Source organism: Giraffa tippelskirchi, chromosome 12, assembly GCF_054371585.1.
Source record: "Giraffa tippelskirchi isolate mGirTip1 chromosome 12, T2T-mGirTip1v1.2.pri, whole genome shotgun sequence".
In the NCBI taxonomy this organism is placed as follows: domain Eukaryota; kingdom Metazoa; phylum Chordata; class Mammalia; order Artiodactyla; family Giraffidae; genus Giraffa; species Giraffa tippelskirchi.
Window position 1 is genome coordinate 92,538,317 of NC_137286.1, and position 21,130 is coordinate 92,559,446.

Consider the following 21,130-nt stretch of genomic DNA (forward strand, 5'->3'; position numbering starts at 1 on the left):
TTTATAGGTGCTACACAGATACAGACCCTGAGGCCCCTGAGAATGCAAGGATGATAAATATGGCCTTCACCAGGCAAAGTGCTCCGGAGATTAAAAGATTATAGAAATTAGATAGTGTGTTTGAAATGAATCCTTCTCAGTTAGTAGATGTTGTTCTTAAAAGTATTCAACAGCAGGGAACAACGACAGAAGCAAGGAGATGCGAAACGGAATACAGGCTTTCTGGTAGCAGCACTAAAGGTGAGTAACCTAAGGAGGAATGGCTCACTGGTAAAGAACCTGCCACCAATGCAGGAGCTGCGGGTTCAGTCCGTAGGTCAGAAAGATCCGCTAGAGAAGGAAATGGCAACCCACTCCAGTATTCTTGCCTGGAAAATTCCATGGACAGAGGAGCCTGGCAGGCTACATGGGGTTGCAAAGAGTCAGACATGACTGAGTGAGCACACGTGAAACCTAAAGGTAGGTCACCACTGGGGAAGGAAGAACATGCTTACTGCAGGGAGGAAGGACATTGGAGAAGAGAGTGACCTAAACTAAAAAATAATAAAAGGAAGACAGGAGCCCCAGGTCACGCTGACAGTGGGGAACAAATTGATTGACTCTGATTGATACCACTCTCCTTTGTAAATTAAAGGCTCAAGTAACCTTTCCCCAGAACAGCTTGACATCAGGGTCCCACCAGGGCCTTTTTGACCTCATGCATTTGGGGAGCTTCAGCTCCATTTGGGGGGCTTTGGCTCTAATTTGGGGTGTTCTCCCTGTGAAGGGAAATAAGGTGCTTTGGACAAGGGTCACAAGTCTAGTGGGACTAGGAGGTCACATTTGGGGCAGTTTTGCCATTTGACTCTGAAAGTGACTTTCTGGCTGGCAAGGTTTCGGTTTGATTTGGTTACTCTGAGCATAAAGGCTTCTAGTACTAACTGCTTGAGCTAAAATGGGAAGCACTTCCTCTAAGGTTCCACTCCCACCTGGGAGCCCCTTGGGAAGTTTTTAATGACTGGCTGAAATCTAGGGAAGATCCTCAAAAGCATTTGTAAATACCAAGATGGGAAGCCATGGGTCTATCTAAACTAGCCATAGCTGATATTTAGAGCTTAGCAGGAATTTTGGAAGAGACCGTCTCCTCTAAGGTAACTTTCCAACATAGGTAAATGGGTATATCAGTCCTTCAATATCATTGAGGTAGCCACCCAATTCTTTGAAGAAAAAAGAAAAAAAACAAAACTGTCCTTGTTTTAGAATCTTTCCAGGACCAGAAGTATGGTTCCAAAAAATAATCCAAAACCCACTATCCTTTTACCACTCCCAAGACCTTCCCTGTTTGTCTTAAGAGGAAATTTGTAAGTATTAATACAACTTAGCAACTAAACAAGAGAAACAAAGTACTATAACGGGCAAATGAAGTTATCCTAAGAAAAAATTGCCAGTATCTTTGCAAATGTTCTACTTGGTCTTCTCAGGAGCCCTTATCTCCACCATCTTTTTAAAATGCAAATTTTGAAAAAGAGAGTAATTTGGACTTGCTTTCCAATTAGCCATCTAGATAAGTGAACTTTATTTATTCCATCTGCCAGAAACCCAATTTTAACCTGACCTCTTTTGTAGACTGATGGGTTTTACATTGCTGGACCCAACTCAGGGCTGAAATCTTGAAATGAGAACAGAATTTGGCTTTTCTCTGTTAGAAAGACAAGTTTTGTTAAGATGTCAAACTACCTTTGATAACAGATTTTAAGTTCTTTACCTTTTAAGTGATCTACTCCGCATTTGCCTTTGAAATCTTTTATTGTTACTTTGGCTAAGTGAATAACTATTGTTTCACAGTGACTTATAATCCTGTTGTGTTTTAAAACCCTTTTGATGTTGTTCTGACAAAACTTCCCAAATCAAATTATAATAAAATTTCTTTGACCTCTAGCTAAACTTTGGGATGCTTCAAAGGGCCTTTGAAACACCCCAAAGAAACATTAAACTCATTAGGTTCACTTGGTATGTTAAATTACAATGCAAAGTGTTATCAAATGAGTAATAAATCTTCTTAGGTTATATTTTATGGTAAATGATAGATATTCTAGAGATTATATGAAATTTTGATGTGTCCTGGTAAAGTATCATCATAATTCTAGTTATTATCTGAAAGTGTGGCGTGTCACAGCAGTAACCTAGGTGCTTTCAATGTGGCTTCTTAAGTCTTTTTGTTACTATAGATAGTTATGATTTCACTCTGATGCCATTGCAAAAACGCCTCCCCTTCAAGAAGATTTATAAAAAGGACTTTTGGATGAATGCAAGTAATTCTAATGGCTTCATAAAGCTGTTAACAAAAAGGATTAATTACAGGGGAACTGAGTGAACTGGTAGATATGGTTATAGTTATTGTGGTTTCTATATAAAAAAAATTACTGGTTTAAATCTGTTTCCCAGGGGTAAGGAAAATCTTCCCCTTAAACTAATTAATCATTGTTCTAATTTGGTCTTTGTTTTCAAATTGTTTGTGCTTTGTGCCTCCTTGATGCACTGTCATTGTCAATTTCACTAACTGCATTACTTATATCTTGTCTAATTTATAAGATTGTTGTCTCTTACAATACCCAGGATGTAATCAGGCCTTGAACAAAACTTATATGGCTAAAAACATAACACAGAAATCATTATAATAGTGTAATTCTAAGTATGGGAAGAAGCAATGGGAGGGAAAATGTCTCCTGGATCATAATCAGGCACAAGATCCAGAGAATCTTTCCTTATTCATGGTGGGTGGAATCTGAAATTTAGCAACTAGAGGAGCATATCAAAGAATTTTTTCCTGATCTGGGATGAGCCTTCCAGCACCGTGGGACCAGATTTGATCATGAACTGTCTCCCAAATACTGGTCAAATTTCTGACCAAGAGGAGAGGAGCTGAGAAATGGAATATTTCCTGCCATATCAGTCATCTGCAATTGGAGCCTTCCAACATGAGCCAGTGAGCCCTGAGGAAACTTGGTTAGGAAATACCTGCCATCTAGCAGCCATCAGCCTTGCAGCCATTCCCTATGGTAAGCCCTGAGGAAACTCAGCCTATGAGAACACAGGATTAACTGTCCCAGATACCTGAGGGTACATATCAAGGAAATAACTTTAAAGAGCCCTGACTCTTGCATCTTCCCATACATAGAAAAGCCCTAAATTCCTAAACTTAAGATGCTGCCTCTGGGTTTGAAGTTCAGTATTCTACAGATGTAAAGTGGACATTTTCCAAAGAGAATGAAGAAAGACAAATCTCAACATCTGGAACACTGGCAACTGGCACAGATGGCTGCGAACACTCCCCAAAAGATCTATCTGATGAAGCAGTTAGAACAGTCGTCACTGTCTTTTTTCCCAAGATTGTTGAAGGGACATTGACAGTGGTAAATTATTGCAGGGAAAAGCCAATTCTGACTCCATGATGGATCTGTTTCATTGACTTTAACCTTTGTTTTACATTGCTTTAGTTATTATAATCCTACATAATGACCTGCCTTAGGGAACCCTGCCCCTCTGCCTGAAGAGATGAACATACCCCCTCCCTGAGGTTGGCCATTCCAGGAGATACTTACAAGATAATGGTCACTACTTCCTCAACTCCAACCCCTCTATCCTGTACAAGAACCTCACATCTAGACACGCAGCAAGGTGGTTATTTTGAGACTTTAGTCTGCCATCTTCTCGATCTGTTGGCTTTCACAATAACAGTCGTATTGCTTGCCTCAACATTTTCTCTCAGTTAACTGGCCTGTGTATAGCGAGCAGACCGAGCTTGGACTCGGCAACATTTCCCACATTTTCTGCAGCACTGCCCCTGAGGAGGGTCTGCACTTTTTCAAAAACGCTTCTGCAAGCCGAGAAGGGAGGAACAGCAGCTGTCTCCCCTTGGAATGATGCCTGGAGTCCTGGGATGATGGAAATTTGCCCAGGTAGCCTTAGGAACTGATAAAAATACTGATAAACTCTTAGGGAAGAGAGGAAGTCTCAGAGAAGAGGGTTGCATAAGAGAAGAACCTGCAGGATATTTTTTTAAAATAAAATATCAATCTAGGCCCCAGTGCACATCAATTGAATCAAAATGTCCAGTGGGAGGGCCTGAAAGCTGGTATCCTCAACAATTTTCTGCCGGTGATTTCTGGTTTCAAACAGGGATGAGAACCACTGGGAGAGGCTAATTCTAAGATTTAAAACCACCTCTCCACCTCCCAGAAGTGGCCACCCCTCAAAGACCACAGTGGGGGGGCGAGTCGACTGGGGCACAACTAGGGTTATCACGGTCGGCGGAGGTGAGGGGTGGGGGGTGGGAACCAGCAAGCAATGTTCAACAAGCTCACACTGGACGCGGGCTCTGCACCCGCCCTGAAAACTCGTGCCTGGAATGTTCCAGCTGGAGGGAGCGGTCACAGTCCACAAGCCGCATTTTATTAGTAAGGACAAAAACACCCAGGAAAGTACTAAGCGGAGTCTCAACTAGCAATTTAGAACTAACCCCTTCTGACGCCGAAAACAGCCCCAAGGAGACAGGAGCCAGAGAACGCCCAAGCGGGGCGTCCAGGCAACGCCCCGGAGGCTCGCAGACCCCAGGGCCGCCTGACGTCAGTGGGTGGGACCCCGTGCGTACAAGCCCCGCCCCTCGGTCGCGCGCCGGGTACAAGAGCGCCCCCGGGTCGGGTCGCGGCTGCAGCAGGTGGGCTGCCAGCCGGCGGGCGCCTCCGTCGCTTGGTGGGTCTGCGAGATCGCGGGGGAGTCGCGGGCGCGTCCCCGCTCATCCCGCCCGCCCGCGCCGAGGCGGGCCGCGTGACGGCCGGCCGGCCTGCCCGCCCCCGGGCCGCGGGCCCCGGCGCGGTAGGTACCCCGCGCGCCCTTACTTGGTGTACTCGCGCAGCCCCTTGGTAAACCACGCGGCGCTGCGGTAGAGGAACATGGTGGGCCGGGCGCCGCACGCGGAGTCCCGCGGCCCTGCGCTCCGGGCCCCCGCCCCGCCCTTCCGGGCCCGCCAGCGGTTACATCATCTCAGTTATGTAAACGCCGCGGCCTCCGGGGCTGGTCCCCACTGGGAATGCGGCGGGGTCTCGGTGCGATGCGGAACAGCGCCCCCCACGGCCCGGCCCTGCCCTGCCCTACCGCGGCCCTGGAGAGCGCCCCACTCCTGCCCCAGAGGGCAGGGGGAAGGGAGGGCAGACACTGCTGCGGACCGCGCAGGGGTGTCCTCGTGGGGGTGGGAACCGGCGTCGGTACCTTTTGGGGGATACCTGCCAGCTGGGTATCATTGGGACGCAGAGCTGGCACCGCAACGCACCTCCTCGAATCTGATGACCCAGAAAATCGTGTGGACTCAAAACGAGGAAGCTTACTGATACTAAAAAGATGTCTCCATCCGATGGGTTTTAGCATAGGGGTTACTGAAAAACTAGTATTTTCTAAGTTTCCACCTATCTTATTTCACGAAATACCCGCAGTAACTCAGCGGAGGGACAGTGCTTCATCAGCAGGTGCAATAAGTCTGTAAGTTGCACACAGGGACCCACCTGGGGCGAGGCAGACGGGGTCTCCCTCCCGAGAGGTAAGTCTGTCTCCGAAGTACAGGCTTTTGCCACAGTTCTGCAACGTCATGTAGTGTCAGGAAGGGGCCCTTTATCGCCTTCAAATCTTCATCCGCCTCCCCAATCCCGCGAGGCCAAATAAACACAGTGCAAGCGGAAAAAAAAAAAAAAAGCACAGTGGCTAAGCCAACCCACATGCTAGACTAGTCATCCAGCCCACTCTGGGCCCCTGTTATGTAGGAGTCAGGCACTCTTGTCCCCATCTGACCTCCATCTCTGACTCCTAGTTAGGAAAGCCTCACTGGGTTAAATTCTATACTGGTTTACCAGACTCACCCAGAGACTAAGCCATTCTTACATAAGATGTGTGGAGACCAGCTGGTTTAATGGCCTCATTACCTACAGTAGAGGATATAGGTTCGCTGCCCCCTCCCAAGTGGGCGTGTTTTTAATTCAGGATACCTTTTGAAATACATTTCCCCAGAACAGCTTGCTCCTCTGAACAGGACTGTGAGGTTCCCCTGCATTGCTCTTCTTCTTGCCAGAAGGATGAAAAGGAGTTTAAACAAGTGGCATTTTGCAAAGCCACCCAGCCTGATGTGACTTTCAATGCCAGGTTGGACCAGGAGAGCATTTTGGACCCCCAGTTACACAACTGTGCTTTGTACCCTCGGCTCTGTGTCAGTGATGGAAGAGGTACCACTCTGTTCAGAAACTCTCTCACCACCTCAGGAAATGTGCTTTTGGCTCACAGAGTCGGGGAGAAGTTCTTGTGAACCACACAGTGCATTGAGGGCATCAGCAGCACCTTGCTGTAAAAGGGTGGGTGGAAACCTAGCTCTCTCAACCTGCCGTGTAAACCCCGGTGTGCTGCAGACCTACTCCGACTTAGTTTTCTTATTGGTAGAGTGGGGATGAATATGCTCACTTCATGGGGCTGTTGTGATGATTAAATACATTTGCAAAGAGCTCAGCAAAATGCCAGGTTATGGTCAAAAAACGTTCATTTCCTGCCCTAAGTTTTTTCTCATTCTTTCCCTCCTGCATTGCAGCCGCCCCGTGTACTTTCCATGGATGTTCTGTTAGTGCATGAAGCATGTAATGTTTACCCTCAAATCGACAAGTATCCACTAGGGACTTCATTGTACACAATTCATAGGGGATTTTAAGAAAAGACAACCCACATCTCAGAAGGGACCTCCATTCCTCCCTGGATGACAAGGAACAAGAAAGAAAGGACAGGACAGGATTCGTAGGGAAAGGGTCCAGTTTAAGGACTTAGCTGAGCTGGATTTTGGTTGTTTTGTTACTGATTCTCAGTGTGGCCCTGGGTAATAGTGATAAAATTTAGGGCCACCTGATGGAAACAGCCGACTCATTGGAAAAGACCCTGATGCTGGGAAAGATTGAAGGCAGAAGAAGAGGGAGACAGGATGAGATGGCTGGATGCCATCACCAATTCAATGGACATGAACCTGGGCAAACTCCAGGGGATGGTGAGGGACAGGGAAGCCTGGCGTGCTGCAGTCTGTGGGGTTGCAGAGTCAAACATGACTTGGCGACTGAACAACAAGTCCAAACGTTGTGGATTATGTCACTTAATCCCTACGATGACCTAGTAAGGTTGCTCTGGCTATCATCTCCATTTTACAGATGAACAAAACAGGCTTAGACACTTGGCTGAGGTCACAGTAAATGCACCCTGGAGCCAGGGTTTGAGCCAGGCAGTGCGATTTCAGAGCCAATGGCCTCTCAGTGGACCACACTCTATGGGGGCAAGTCACTTAACCTCTCTGGGCCTCAGTTTACCCATCTAAATGAAAATGACGTTAGAGAGATGACATCTGGGGCCCCTTCAAGCTCTTTCTATGACTAATAAGAGAATTATGCAAAGATGTTAAGTAAGTTAGGCCCAAGGTGCTTTTAAAAGAGCAACATCCAGTGGGTGTCTTGGCTTCATTTCAGGCGGGGAGAAAGCCCAGAAGATATCTCTTCTCTGTCTCTAGTTTCCATTTGCTAGTCAAAAGCCACACAAAGAAATCACCCTCCAAAGCCTCCTTCTAATTGATTTAGAGCCCTGAAGCTAATTTTGACCAAACTGGAAGGAGAAGCAGAAGGTGAGGATTGAGAAGTCCATGGCTTCCTGCACCAGAGATATACGTGATGGGAGGTCTGCGTGCACGCGCACACGCACACGCACACACACACACACACACACACCAATGTTTGCATCTCTTCCACTGAAACTCAGTACCAGTTTCTCCAACCCAGTTGTCATGGCAACACCAGCTGCCAATGAGATCATGGAAGACAAGGTTATAATGGCAGTGCTGCCTTAATATTTTACCTGCCAAAACCACTTAGATAATAAGATGAATAACCATAAATCATAAATCCATGGGAAGCCCAAGCACTGCTCATTGTATGTGTTTAGTGTGCACTTGGGGGTGGGAAAGAGAAGTGAAAGCGAAGGGAAGGGAACAAAAAGGAAGGAGGGTGAGGCAGGGGGTGGGGAGGAGGGCTCTGATGCTGCTCCCTGTTATTCGCAGTGTCCGGACCCCGTCTGTACATGGATTAAGGAACCGGGCTCTTCTGTATTCACGAGAAGGGATGGGGGCTCCCAGCCTGACTGATAAAAGGCTTATAAGAAACCCGAGGCTGTTTTGGGGGGTTCACATTAAGACAGGAGAGAAGCAGCTCAGGGGTGACATGGCAGACATTGACCCACCCACTCCAGCACCCAGCCAGAGGCCGGACCCCTCTTAGAATCGCCTTTATGGTTATCTTCCCAAGTCCCTCGATGCCACCTGCTTTTACAGACGCGCTACCCCCCGGGCAACTGTCTGTTGCTCATCTGAACCAACTCCCTGAAGAGCAAATCCACTGATTTAAGGGTTTTCTTCCTTTCATGGGAACTAATCATGGGGCAGCAGGGGGCAGGGGGACATCCTTTGGTAAGAGCTTTGTCAGTGGGGAGGGAGACTCTGCTTACACCAAACACCCTTTTGTGCCTTTGAATTTTGTACTGTGTTCATGAATTCCTTATTCAGATTGAAAAACAGGCACTCCCTGGCGGTCTAGTGGCTAAGACTCCATGCTCCCAATGCAGGGGGCCCGGGTTTGATCCCTGGTCAGGGAACTAGATCCCACACACTGCAACTAAAGACCCCACAAGCCAAAACTAAGACCTGGTGCAGCCAAATAAATTGGTCAAATAACTAGTAAAAGGTTTATAACTATAACTATAACTATAATGAGGTCTTCCCTCATAGCTCAGTCGGTGAAGAATATGCCGGCAATGCAGGAGACCTGGGTTCGATTCCTGGGTTGGAAAGATCCTCTGGAGAAGGAAATGGCAACCCACTCCAGTATATTTGCCTGGAGAATCCCATGGACAGAGGAGCCTGGCAGGCTACAGTCTACGGGATCACAAGAGTCGGACACGACTTAGCGACTAAACCACCACCAACTATTAAAGAAAACATACGATGGTCCACCTTCATTTTCCCGCCCTGTCCACCCTCCAAGAACCAAACACAAGGATGAGACGGGCCAAGGGCAGGACAGTCATGACACCCGGGTCCATCAGTCACTCTGTAAGTGAATGAATCAAGGAAATGATTTCCGGCAGGCGTGGCTTATGTTGGTCGGAAACTCTCACACAGTCTGTTTCTAGGGCTGCTTCCTGGCAGGCAGGTTCTGAGTGCAAAAGTTTTCTCCAGTGAGGCTCAGGGGCCAGAGGTAAGTGCTCTGATGCTCTGAGGGGTTGTTGTGCCTCGCCCTGACCAATGACTCCCAGTACCACCTGGTTCTCACTGCTGGCTCCAGACAAGGGCCACCAGGGGCAGGGAGAGGGCGGCAGACACACAGTGGCAAGAGCTGGGGTCAAAAATTGGAATATGTACATTCAGCCCTGATGCCTCTTCAAAGGAGACACCCCACCTCCCTGAGCCTAAGTTTCCCCCAAACCACACTCCACCAGCCGAGTCCTTGGGGCGTAGGAATAAGGATGGAATAGAGGACCTTTTCTCTTATTTAATAAGAGCTTATACTCCACTTGCCAGGTACCAAGCACTGTTCTAAGCTCATTTAAAATGAGCAGACTGTGGCACAGAGAATTTCAAGGCATGTCCATGATGAAACTAGAATCTAGAAAGGACCAGAGCCAGGATTCCAACCTGACAGTCAGGATCTAATCCCTTTTCTGTAAGGATGGGCCACATCTCCTGGTGGCTTCTCTTCAGTCTCTTCTTTAAGTCATGTCTGTGAAGCTGAAAGGGCTTCCCCGATGGCTCAGGGGGTAAAAAATCTGCCTGCAATGCAGGAGACATGAATTTAATCCCTGGGTCAGGAAGATCTCCTGGAGAAGGGATAGACTACCCACTCCAGTATCCTTTCCTGGAGAATCCCATGGACAGAGGAGCCTCATGGGCTACAGTGCATAGGGTAGCACAGAGTCAGACATGACTGAGTACATGAAGCTGGAAACCTCCTCTACCATCTCCTCCTTTTGGGTTGGTTGATTGGTTCCTATGTTGACTGGGTAGCTTTGAGTTCCCACAGTTCTCCCTGTTAGAGGGACTCTCTTTGTTCCCACAGTTCTGCCAGCTACCCTTCCCACCTCCACACCCTCCCCCTAAGTTAGAGGCACTTGGAGACCAAAGATGGGTCTCAGTCAACTAAGACTGAGACTGGGCTTGAGCCTGTGAACACGTGTGCCCTTACATAGGCATGGAATGACTAAATGGCCCTGCCCTTGCCAGCTGTTTAATCCTGGGAAGGTTTGAGGAATGTATGATTTTATTTATGTATTTTTAAATTGTGGTTAAACTATATGTAACATAAAATGTACCATTTTAATTTTTACAAGTGTACAGTTCAGTGGCGTGAAGTACGTTCACATTGTTGTACAACCATCACCACCAACCATCTCCGGGGCTTTTCATCTTGCAAAACTGAAACTCTGTGCCCATTAAACATCAGCTCTGTCTTCTCCCTTCCTCCGAGCCCCTGGCAACCACCATTCTGCTTTCTGTCTCTATGAACCTGATTGCTCCAGGGACCTCCCACTGAGTGGAATCGTATAGTATTCATCCTTTCATGACTGATTTATTTCGCTCAGCATAATGTCATCAACATTCATTAATGTGGCAAATGTAGAATGTTCTTCCTTTTTCAAGACTGAACATCAGTGGTAAAGAATCTGCCTGCAAATGCAGGAGACACAGGTTCCATCCCTGGGTCAGGAAGATCCCTTGGAGGAGAAAATGGCAACCCACCTCAGTGTTCTTGCCTGGAAAATCCCATGGACAGAGGAGCCTGGCAGGCTACAATCCACGGGGGTCGCAAAGAGTCGGACACGACTTAGCGACTGAGCACACACACACGGGTCCACGGTATGTATAGGCCACATTTTGTTTATCCATCCATTCATCCCACAATGGACACTTGGGTTGTTCCCACCTTTTGCCTAGTGTGAATAATGCTGCTGTGAACACTGGTGTACAAATTTCAAGGCCCTGCTTTCAATTCCCTTGGGTATATAACCAGAAATGGAATAGCAGGATCATATGGCAATTCTATTTTTAATTTTTTAAGGAAGCTCCTTACTGCTTTCCATAACAGCTGCACCATTTTCCATTCCCACCAACAGTGCACAAGGGTTCCAATTTCTCTACATCCTTTCCTCCAACACTTGTTATTCTCTGGGTTTTGCTGTTTTACAGTAGCCATCAGAATGGGTGTGAGATGCTATCTCTCTGTGGTTAATTGTGGCTTTCGTTACATATCTTAAAACACATTTTATAATTTCTGTGATATTCAGTGCTGCCTCCATTGTGTATTCACTGCCTAGCACTTATAGTTACCTACTTAATCGTACGCACAGTCTCACTCACTATGGGAGGGACGGTTTGCTCCATAGGAATGTGGTTTTGTGGCTGTGAATAACACAGAAACAAATCAACTTTCTCTTCCTCTCGTGATTTTCAGTCCACTGCTGGCGACCACGGAGCTGCCTTTAGGTGGGTCACATGGTCTTCATCTAACTGGCTCCTCAGTCATCTCACAGCGGCTTCGGGTTCAGTCAGGCTCATGTGTTTAGCACACGAGGGGGCAAATGACAACTGCTTTCTCAAACCGAGCTCTCAGTTGTTCATTTGGCAAAATAAAATGTCAAATTACTAGTGTTTCCAGTTCGATGCACAGAAATGATGGCCCCTGCCAGTTACAGAGAACATAACTTTTTAAATGAGTCTTACGTGCACTGATCATTTTTGAGGCAGATCTCTTTGCATTGATGATGGAAAGAAGGTCATGGTGTATATGGAAAAAAGCAGGTTGCAGAGAGAAATGAATAATGTGATAGAAATTATATAAAAATCACATATTCACACTTAAATACACATAAACATGTTCTGAAAGGAGACTAACAAATGAATGCTGGTGACCTTTTGGGGGACTAGAACTAAGAGAGTAGGGTTTGAAATCTTTTACGCTTTTATACCTTTTGACACTACTTGAATTTTTAGCCATAAGTGTGTATCACTTCTATAAAGAAAATAAAGTTTTAAAACCGTCATTTTAGGAAAGTAAAAGAGCTTATAAAAGGGATTCTGCTGCAGATTTATCTCCTGCCTTCAGCCGTGGAGACATAGCCTTGTCCTGGGTCAGGTTTCCTGGAGGCAGAGCCTGCAGAGGAGCTTCACTTAATGCAATTTATTGAGGGAGTGGTCTCAGAAGAAACCCAAATGTAGGACAGGGAGAAAGCACAGGAAAAAGGAAGAAGCCTGGAAAGGGTGTGGCTTCTGTGAGGTCTGGCTTGACCCCGTGGGGAGCTCTGGAACACAAACGACACCAGAGTTTGACCTGCCCTGAAGCTGGGATGTCCTCCTGTCCTGATCAGTCCTTAGCGATGGACAGTCACCGGGTATGTGTGTGCGTGCGTGTACATGCGTGCATGTGCATGGGAGCGTAACTCATGCACAAGTTGGCTCTACCCAACTGATCGTGGACTCCAGGAAAGGCTGCAGGTGTGAGCCATTAGCTGCCGCACCTTCTGCAGCTGGGGCGGCCCCACTGGGCTGAGATCCGAGAAGCTGAGCCACAGCACCCTGTCCAGTGGACTGGGAAACTGGCTGCTTTATAAACAGACTTATAAACCATAGATTGATTTGCAAAATGCCTTTTTGGGGTGTGCGGATATGGAAAAGTACAGACTACAGGACATTTTAAGGCTGAAATATTCCTATGAAGAGATAAAGGGTAAAAAAAAAAAATTGACTTGGAAGAATTCAATCAGACTGCAAGAGTTTTGCAATTGTGGAGAAAAATCATTAGAAGGAGGTCAGCGCTGTCAACCAGGGACAGAGCTGTTCAGGAAGGAGACAGTGAGCATTCTCTCCTGGGAAGTGATGCTTGGAGGGTGAATTTCATGGACAGTTGTATATCTTATCATTGATTATGTCTCCCCTCCTGCTGGTGGTTAAGTTCAAATCCAGACTTGAATCCAGGACTAAGTAACCCAGGGAATAAGCCTATGAATAAAGGCTGGGATGGAAGGGGTGTACTGCAAGGTCCAAAACTTCCTGGGCCACCTTGGCCTCTCTGAGCTTCACAGAGGTCAGCTTCACAGAGGTCCTAGCTGTGAGTCCTCTGATTTCACCAGATCTACCCCTTGCCCAGTGGGGGGTGGCTCCCCATCTGGCTAGTGCCCCCCCATCAGTCAGACTGGCCACACCCCACCCTCTCCTCAAGTTAATAGGCTTTACTTCCCTGCCAGCCTGTGAAATTATCCATACAAACCAATCACATCCTCCTGAGGAACTACAGGTTACCCCACCCTCTTACATGACTCCTTCCGTCCCTGCTTGCTCACTTTGTTCCTGTATGCAACCTCCACGTGGCACTGCATGGCACGCCATGGCCCCCTCCCCAGGCTGTGAGTATATGTGGCTCAGAAAAGGCTGTCAGTCTCATCTGTTCAATGACAGGTGCTGTATGCTTGGCCACCTTAGTCAGGGTAAGGGACCCCTTTCTCACCAATGGAATGAAGAGGAAGCGATCAGAAGAGAGGGTTTTAAGAGACTTTTCAGGAGCCTGATAAGAAGAATGTGTGAACCTTACTGCCACACTTGATATGTACAAATCAGCAGAAAGTACCAGCTACCTTTTCTTTTCCTATGAAGTAGAAGTATACTTCCATACAATGCAGTAAGAAAGTTTTAAACTTTAAATAAAAGTTAACTGATCTAAGAAAGTGTTCCAGAGAAAACCATAGAAGATGTATTTGAAAACACTTACCTCCTGAATGTAAGCTGGGGCAGCCAATATGAAAAACATTATGGAGGTTCCTCAAAAAACTAAAAATAGAGCTGCCATGTAATCCAGCAATCCCATTCCTGGGCATGTATCTGGACAAAAATATAAATCAAAAAGATACATGCACCCCTGTGTTCATGCAAGCACTATTAACAATAACCAAGACATGGAAACAACCTAAATGTCCATCAACAGATGTGATACACATACACAGTGGAATACTACTCAGCCGTATAAAAGAACGAAATAATGCCATTTGCAGCAACATAAATGGAACTAGAGATTATCATACTAAGTGAAGTAAACAAGACAAAGACATCATAGGGTATCACTTACATGTGGAATTTAAAATATGACACAAATGAACTTTTATGAGACAGAAAGAGACTCACAGATATAGAGAATAGACTTGTGGTTGCCAAGGGGGAGGCTGGGAGAGGAATGGATTGGGGATTTGGAGTTAACAGAGGCAAACTCTTATATGTAGAATGCATAAACAAGGAACTATTGTATAGCACAGGGAACTATATTCAATATCCTGTGATAAACTATAGTGGAAAAGTATAAAAAAGAATATATGTATGTATAACAGAATCACTTTGCTGCAGAGTAGAAATTAACATTGTAAATCAACTATATTCCAACTTAAAATATTGGAATATATTTAAAATATACTCCTATTTCCACCTCCTATTTCCCTTTTGTTAAATAGCAAAATGCTGTCTCCCAAGATGTTCAAGATAATTTGGCTACTATGATACCAGCTGACCTGAAAACAGAATACTGAAATTCAATCTCTAAGAAAGATTTGTTTTCTTCTTACTTGCATAATCATGAAAAGAAAAATGACCACTAGGATCAATAAGAAGAATTTTCTGTCGATTCATTTTTCTAGACTCTCCACTACAAACCCCTCCATCTGCTTGAGGATTATGAGTTCTGTGGAGGAAAATCTGCCTAGAACAGGCCACTGATGGTCGCTGTCTTCCGAGTGCAAAGTCTGCACCCGTGGTGATCCCACTGGTTTAAGAACAAATGGAGTCCCAGGGCCTGGAGGATTCTCTTCCTGGGGGCACTCAGGGGAGGCGATGAGGAACAGACTGTCCCAAGTTTATTTCTTCACCATGAAAATGCCCACAAGGAAACTGAAGCACAAGATACAGTTGCACAAAAATGGAAGTTACTGGCTACTTTGCTTCATCTCAGGCTAAAACAGACAAATGATCTGAAATACTGAAAGTAACGTCTTATTGCACTCATGGTCACCACCAACCTGGGGCTGTCCTGGGTCAGTGTATGCCTCTTATGTGGCCTGGGGGCACACATGTGGTACTCTAACCCACGGAATCAGAATCAGTGGGGTCCCATGCATGACAATAGCTGTGGGCTGTGATTCTGCCTCTTAAACAAACCCATGGGTAGTTCTGATGTTCGCTGAGGTCTGAGACCCACCAGTGTGGCTGACCCCAGTGGAATAATCCCATTTTACTGTGTCCAGCTGCCATCTCGATAGATTCAGGCAAGGAGTAGGATCAAGATGTGTTTTTTTTTTTTTTTAATGTAGCAAAGAGAATTGAGTGATTTCAGGGTATACTTTGTTTTTGCTGCAGACTTTTCTTATGTGAGTCTCTTCTTTGAGTTTTTATAACATCCAGAAAGTTCAGCTGTTGCTGTGTTCGTTTCCCCAGAATACCATTGCCTTAGGATGCTCGGCGGGGAGGGGTGGCCGTGTTCTGGGTCAGCCTTGGCGCTTCAGTATATATGTATACCTACACTTCATACATATGTGTGTGCGTGCTATGTCGCTCAGTCGTGTCTGACTCCTTGCAACCCCATGGACTGTAGCCCACCAGGCTCCTCTGTCCATGGGATTCTCCAAGCAAGAATACTGGAGCGGGTTGCCATGCCCTCCTCCAGCGATCCTGACCCAGGAATCAAACCCTTATCTCCTGCGGTGCCTTCATCGCAGGTGGATTCTTTACCGCTGAGCCACCAGGAGGCCCACAGGTATATATATACTTCAGTACGTAGATATAGATACTTAAGGTATAAGCAGTGCATTAATAGAATGTCCACTCTCTAGGCCCTGCTAGCCATCACAATTGTGAGCTTGCCACACTCTTCCTCTATCAAGAGCCCAGATGAGGGAAATGGTACTAATGGAATCAGTTCAAGGGCCTGCAGCCATCACTTCCTACACAGCATGGACATTGTCTCTGGATTAAGCCAGACTTTCAGAGAACAACAGTCATGGACCATTTGCCCTGGCCGTGAACTTCTTTCCTGAAATGTGTCACAACCAACATCACCATCCATTGAGTGAAGTGAAAGTGTTAGTCACTCAGTCGTGTCCAACTCTTTGCAACCCCATGGACTGTAGCCCGCCAGGCTCCTCTATCCATGGCATCCTCCAAGCAAGAATACTGGAGTGGGTAGCCATGCCCTCCTCCAGGGGATCTTCTTATCTCAGGGTTCTTTACCATCTGAGCCACCAGGGAAGCCCTCACCATCCCTTGAGGGAGGCCCTAATACATTACCAGTCAAAGCCTGCTAGTGTGTGGGTGAACGCATCACCTGAGTCACCCAGTGTCCCTTCCATGAATTCATGCACAGGAGTTCTCTGGGATTCATTTGTTTCAGAGCAAACCGTCTGGGTCCTTCACCCATGGAAAACCTTGCCTGCGCATAGACCCTCTCAGGCCCCCAGCAGAGAGAGCAACGTGGAGACACAACAGAAACGGCATGGGCACCACAGATGAGGGCAGGAATTGCAAGTTGCAAACCCTCTGATCTTCCTCTGTGACTCAAATGAGAAGAAAATTAGAAGATACCCAGGACTGGGGTGGATTAAAGGCTCTCCCCTCTTTGCCCAGCAGAGGGCGGAGCTAGCACCCTCGTCTTAATCTGGGAGGAAACCAGGACCAAACATGATTCCAGGAGACAGATGCCCCCAAACTCAATGAGGATGCTCCACGGGACTCATGGGTCCTTTTCTCTTATAGCCATGGAGAGGAATGAGCCTCTCTTTATTTGAGCCGACATTTCTGAAAAAGGGAGGTGCCCCACACTGGTGGCCACTCAGGAATTGGTTTGATTATAAAGTATGCACACACACCCAGCAGCCCAGCTCCATGTAAAAATAGACAAAGGCTGTGACACATGACAGAATCTTCATCTAGAATTCTAAAGCACAGGGGCTCCCCCTACCCCAGGGGTGACGCCCTGACATGGTACCACAGCTCCCAGGAACCTCATCTCAAAACAGCATCAAGAGGGCATGATAGTGGTGACTGTTCAGTGTCATGATGGACTTCCAAACAAATGGATTTACAGAAGACTTCCAAACCCTAGCCTGGCATTAAGTAGATTTGCTACCGTGTAGCATTAAAACTCAGAGACCAAAAACACCTACATTAGTGAAATCACATGCAACCCAGCCAAAAAACACACCACTGGTTTATGCCTTCAGCAAATCAGAGAAGTACACAGATAACCAGGAGCTTTCCAGGGGGCACTAGTAGTAAAGAACCTGCCCGCCAATGCAGGTTAGACGTAAGATACATGGCTTTGATCCCTGGGTCGAGAAGATCCTCTGGAGGAGGGCATGGCAACCCACTCCAGTATTCTTTCTTGGAGAATCCCATGGACAGAGGTGCCTGGTGGGCTACAGTCCACGCGGTTGCACAGAGTCAGACAATACGACTGAAGTGATTTAGCACACACACACAGGTAACCAGGGAAAGCAGCAGACTCAAGGCCCAGCGAAGGATCTGCAGGAGCACAGAAAACAGTGAGAAAGGGACGCTCTGTTTGCGACGCCGGCTAGCAGTCCAGACCAGTACCGAGCGGGAGTCGACTTCCTTGACCTTGGCAGCTTTTACAGCTGTCTTTGGGATACCATGCTCCACCTCCACCCAACAGAGCAAACCCAGCTGATCTGGGGTTGAGAGAGATGCTCCTTAACGTTCCCCAAAGGCAGCCAGACTCAAATGAGAGCACTCTTCCTCTTCTCATAACAAAAGCCGCCATAGCAAGGGAAGATGAAATGTGTCTTGTTTGAAAGTCTGTGCTCTTTCTATAACTTCAAGGTGCCCGTGGCTGAATAACAGCCCAGCAGGAGCGGCAGTAACATAACAACAACACACCTCGCTCTCTTCACAGTCACTGGAACTGCAACTGTGATTTGAAAAGGTCTCCCATTCTTTGCCTTATCCCCTCCAAAAAAAAAAAAAAAAAACCTTTGAAAACTCTTATGAGTACAAAATCCTCACTCTGAAAAGAGCAAAAGTGCCTTTCCCAGACCCAGGCAGGCAAGCATTTCTTTAGTCTGCTAGGATACTCAGCATTTTGCTGGTAAGACCTTTGCAGGCATTGAAGAAACCAGCAAGCTCTCCCAGCAGCTTGCCCTTGTGGACTCTCAGATGGGCCCAGGTCCTGTGCGCTCACTCTGCATGATCCCCAAGTAACACCGCTCACCTACAGGCCAATGGCATGACCTCCGAGTAACACCACCCACCTACAGGCCACACCACCCACCTACAGGCCACACCACCCACCAACAGGCCAATAGCATGATCCCCGAGTAACACCACTCACCTACAGATGGATGGCACCCAAGTCTGCAACTCCATTCCTGAACTTCAGGCTCATGAGAAGCTCCACTGGGCCTCCGCCGCTCAATGCGTTGCGGGGTTAGAAATCTCTCCTCTGGGTTTCCATGATTCTTAAGTGTGTATTTCTATAATGTCTCTCACATTCTACAGTAATTGTTTATTTATGAGCCTTTCTAGGAATAAGACTTGCAGCCTGGCTGGGAGGCAGAACATTTCCATAAGAAAAAGGAAGTGAGGGCTTAGAGGGGTCTAGAGAGCTACTTGGATAGAGCTGATGCATTCAGGGAGGGCTTCCTGGAAGAGGAGGTATATTCTGAACCCCAGTGAGCAGAGAAAGGTAGGAATGGGAAGTGCCATGGCAAAGGTGAAGGGTGGTGGGTTTGGGCAACAGGGGAAAACCAGTTGGAAGGAGCAGCATGGCCGAAGAGGACTATGAGGTGGGGCAGGTGTGGGGGCACAGGAGCTCGGCCATCGCTGCCATAGAAACCCAAGAAAAGCAACCTCTTGGCTTCGGTTTCCTCATCTGTAAGCTTGGAGTTGACAGCACAGCTCGGAGTTCAGCTACTCAGCACCCTTTCCCTTCCAAGCAGGGCCCTAGCCCCTGGGGAGCTTCCTCCACAATCATATGTATAGAGGCTATATCTGGGGCACTGTCCTCCCTGGAGGTGCCTTCCCCACCCTGGGGCTGCCTGACACCCAGGGTCCAGGGACCTGGCCGCCCTCCCAGGACGGGTTGGTAGGCACCCGACGCCCGCCCAGAGAGGGAAGCCCTCCGGGGCTCATTCATGTCACTGCTGGCTCAGAGCACCTGCCCGGCCCCTCGGCCCAGGCTTTCTGGAGCCGCCTGGTTCCTTCCTCTTACACCAGCCTCCTAACAGCCCTTCTAACAAATTACCTCTCAGGTCAGCCGGAATTTTTGTTCCTTATGTTCAAAAAATACTTTCTGATACAAGAATCTGCATCAAAAGGGGCGAGGTGGGAACTGAATGAGTTCAGAACGAGGGCCAAGCCCTGAGCACGGCATCTGGCACATAATAAAGCGCTCCCGGGTGGGAGCGATGGTTACGGAGAAGTGGGAGCCTGGAAGATGAGGGGGAGGGTTGTTAGGTAGAGAAATGGCCACTAAATCAGCGTTTCTGATTCTTTCAACATGGCGCTCAATAACAAATACACTTCACGTCACAGCCTAGCAGTCAGGTGACCAAACGTCCTCACTGGCTCAGGGAGTCCTGGTTTATGCTGTTCTCCTGGCGTGATTATTATCAGAGATCCCCTGTACCCTCAACAACTCAACAGTGTCCCAGTTTGGAAGGTAAGTTACTTGGTCAATGTACCAAACACACACATGTGCTTGTATATCACACAATACTTACTTGGCATGCTAATATTTTCTATTCTGTTTGTTTTTTTTTCCAAAGTGGTCGTGCGTACATGCTCAGTTATGTCTGACTCTTTGTGACCCCGGGGACTGTAACCCCACCAGGCTCCTCTGTCCATGGGATTCTCCAGGCAAGAATAATGGAGTGGGTTGCCATTTCCTCCTCCAGGGGATCTTTCCAACCCACGGATCAAACCTCCATCTCCTGCATTGGCAGGCAGATTCTTTACCACTGAGCCGCCTGGGAAGCCCTTTTAAGTGGTCACAACCTACTAAATTCATTTCATGATCTTCTAATGGGTCATGACTGTCAGTTGTCTTAAAGCGACCCTGGGAAATGTCCAAGTTCTTCTCTGCAGCTTTCTCTTCAATACCGTGGAATATGGTGGTGCCATCTGATTCATTTCAGAGAAGATGCAGTGTTCCGAGGGGGTTAAACAGAAAACACTGGCCTCACCAGTAAACCCCTCTGTCGGGGGATTCTATAGACCTGTTTGCTATTGTGCTCATGGTTATGGACTTACTGTCTATTGCCTCGCTATGATGAGCACAAAAATTTAATTTGGCTTCAAACAGCTTTCGATTGCCAGGAAAAAAAAATCAATGCTGTTTATTAGGGCTCTTGTTTGTTCATTAAAATAAATTACCTTTGGGTTCTGAGCTGACTTTCATAAGACAAAAGTTTGCTGTTACTAAGAGGAACAGACTCCATGGATGGTAATATCTCTAAAGGAAAGTTCTAGATTGCAGCCTGATTATGAGGTAGTCCGGTGAGAGAGGGTGGGGCAGAGGTAATTACTGCTGAAAACCGTGCCCTTGTTTTGAGCATCTCTATGGCACTCAGTCCATCAGAGTTTTCCCCTAACACTGTGGGGCCACAGGGGATATGCAGCCCTGTTGATCCAAGAGCCTGTGGGTCTCCTTGGAGCTAAACAGAGACCCAGGTAGATTTCATCGGGATGTTAAGAGAAAAGATCGTGTATTGATACATTCTAGAACACTGCCCAGTGGCTTTCCAGGTGGTTCAGTGGTAAAGAATCCGCCTGCCAATGCAGGAGACACAAGAGACACGGGGTTCAGGCCCTGAGTTGGGAAGATCCCTTGGAGAAGGGCATGGTAGCCCACTCCAGTATTCTTGCCTGGGAAATCCCATGGACAGAGGAGCCTGGGGGGCTACAGTCCGTGGGGTCGCAAAGAGTTGGACACGACTGAGCGACTGAGCACGCACGCACGAAGACTGCCCAGCAGACTACTGCCAAAAGAGGAGG

General features: G+C 47.2%; 1 protein-coding gene and 2 long non-coding RNA genes across 11 annotated transcripts in view; 1 reads left to right on the plus strand and 2 right to left on the minus strand.

Annotated features, from left to right (window-relative positions):
• Positions 1 to 5,617, minus strand: part of DHRS12 (dehydrogenase/reductase 12) — a 41,309-nt gene extending 35,692 nt beyond the window's left edge. For 7 of the 9 annotated variants that reach the window (XR_014070611.1, XM_081547622.1, XM_081547617.1 and 4 more), the window contains exon 1: positions 4,878 to 4,990. Coding sequence is in view for 5 of the 9 variants with exons in the window: in XM_081547617.1 (XP_081403743.1) it covers positions 4,878 to 4,933 (56 nt within the window). In the remaining 4 variants the exon portion in view is untranslated. Of the gene's footprint in view, positions 1 to 4,877; positions 4,991 to 5,537 lie in introns of those variants that run through there. The other 2 variants (XR_014070613.1, XM_081547620.1) reach the window with 1 other exon arrangement.
• On the plus strand, positions 4,690 to 15,648 carry LOC145528746 (uncharacterized). The gene is made up of 3 exons (XR_014070616.1): positions 4,690 to 4,854; positions 10,423 to 10,948; positions 14,767 to 15,648. It is a non-coding gene; the product is annotated as an uncharacterized LOC145528746 (long non-coding RNA).
• Positions 15,511 to 20,590, minus strand: LOC145528747 (uncharacterized). The gene is made up of 2 exons (XR_014070617.1): positions 17,572 to 20,590; positions 15,511 to 16,294 (listed from the first exon to the last, which is right to left on the minus strand). It is a non-coding gene; the product is annotated as an uncharacterized LOC145528747 (long non-coding RNA).
• Positions 20,591 to 21,130: the final 540 nt, after the last annotated feature.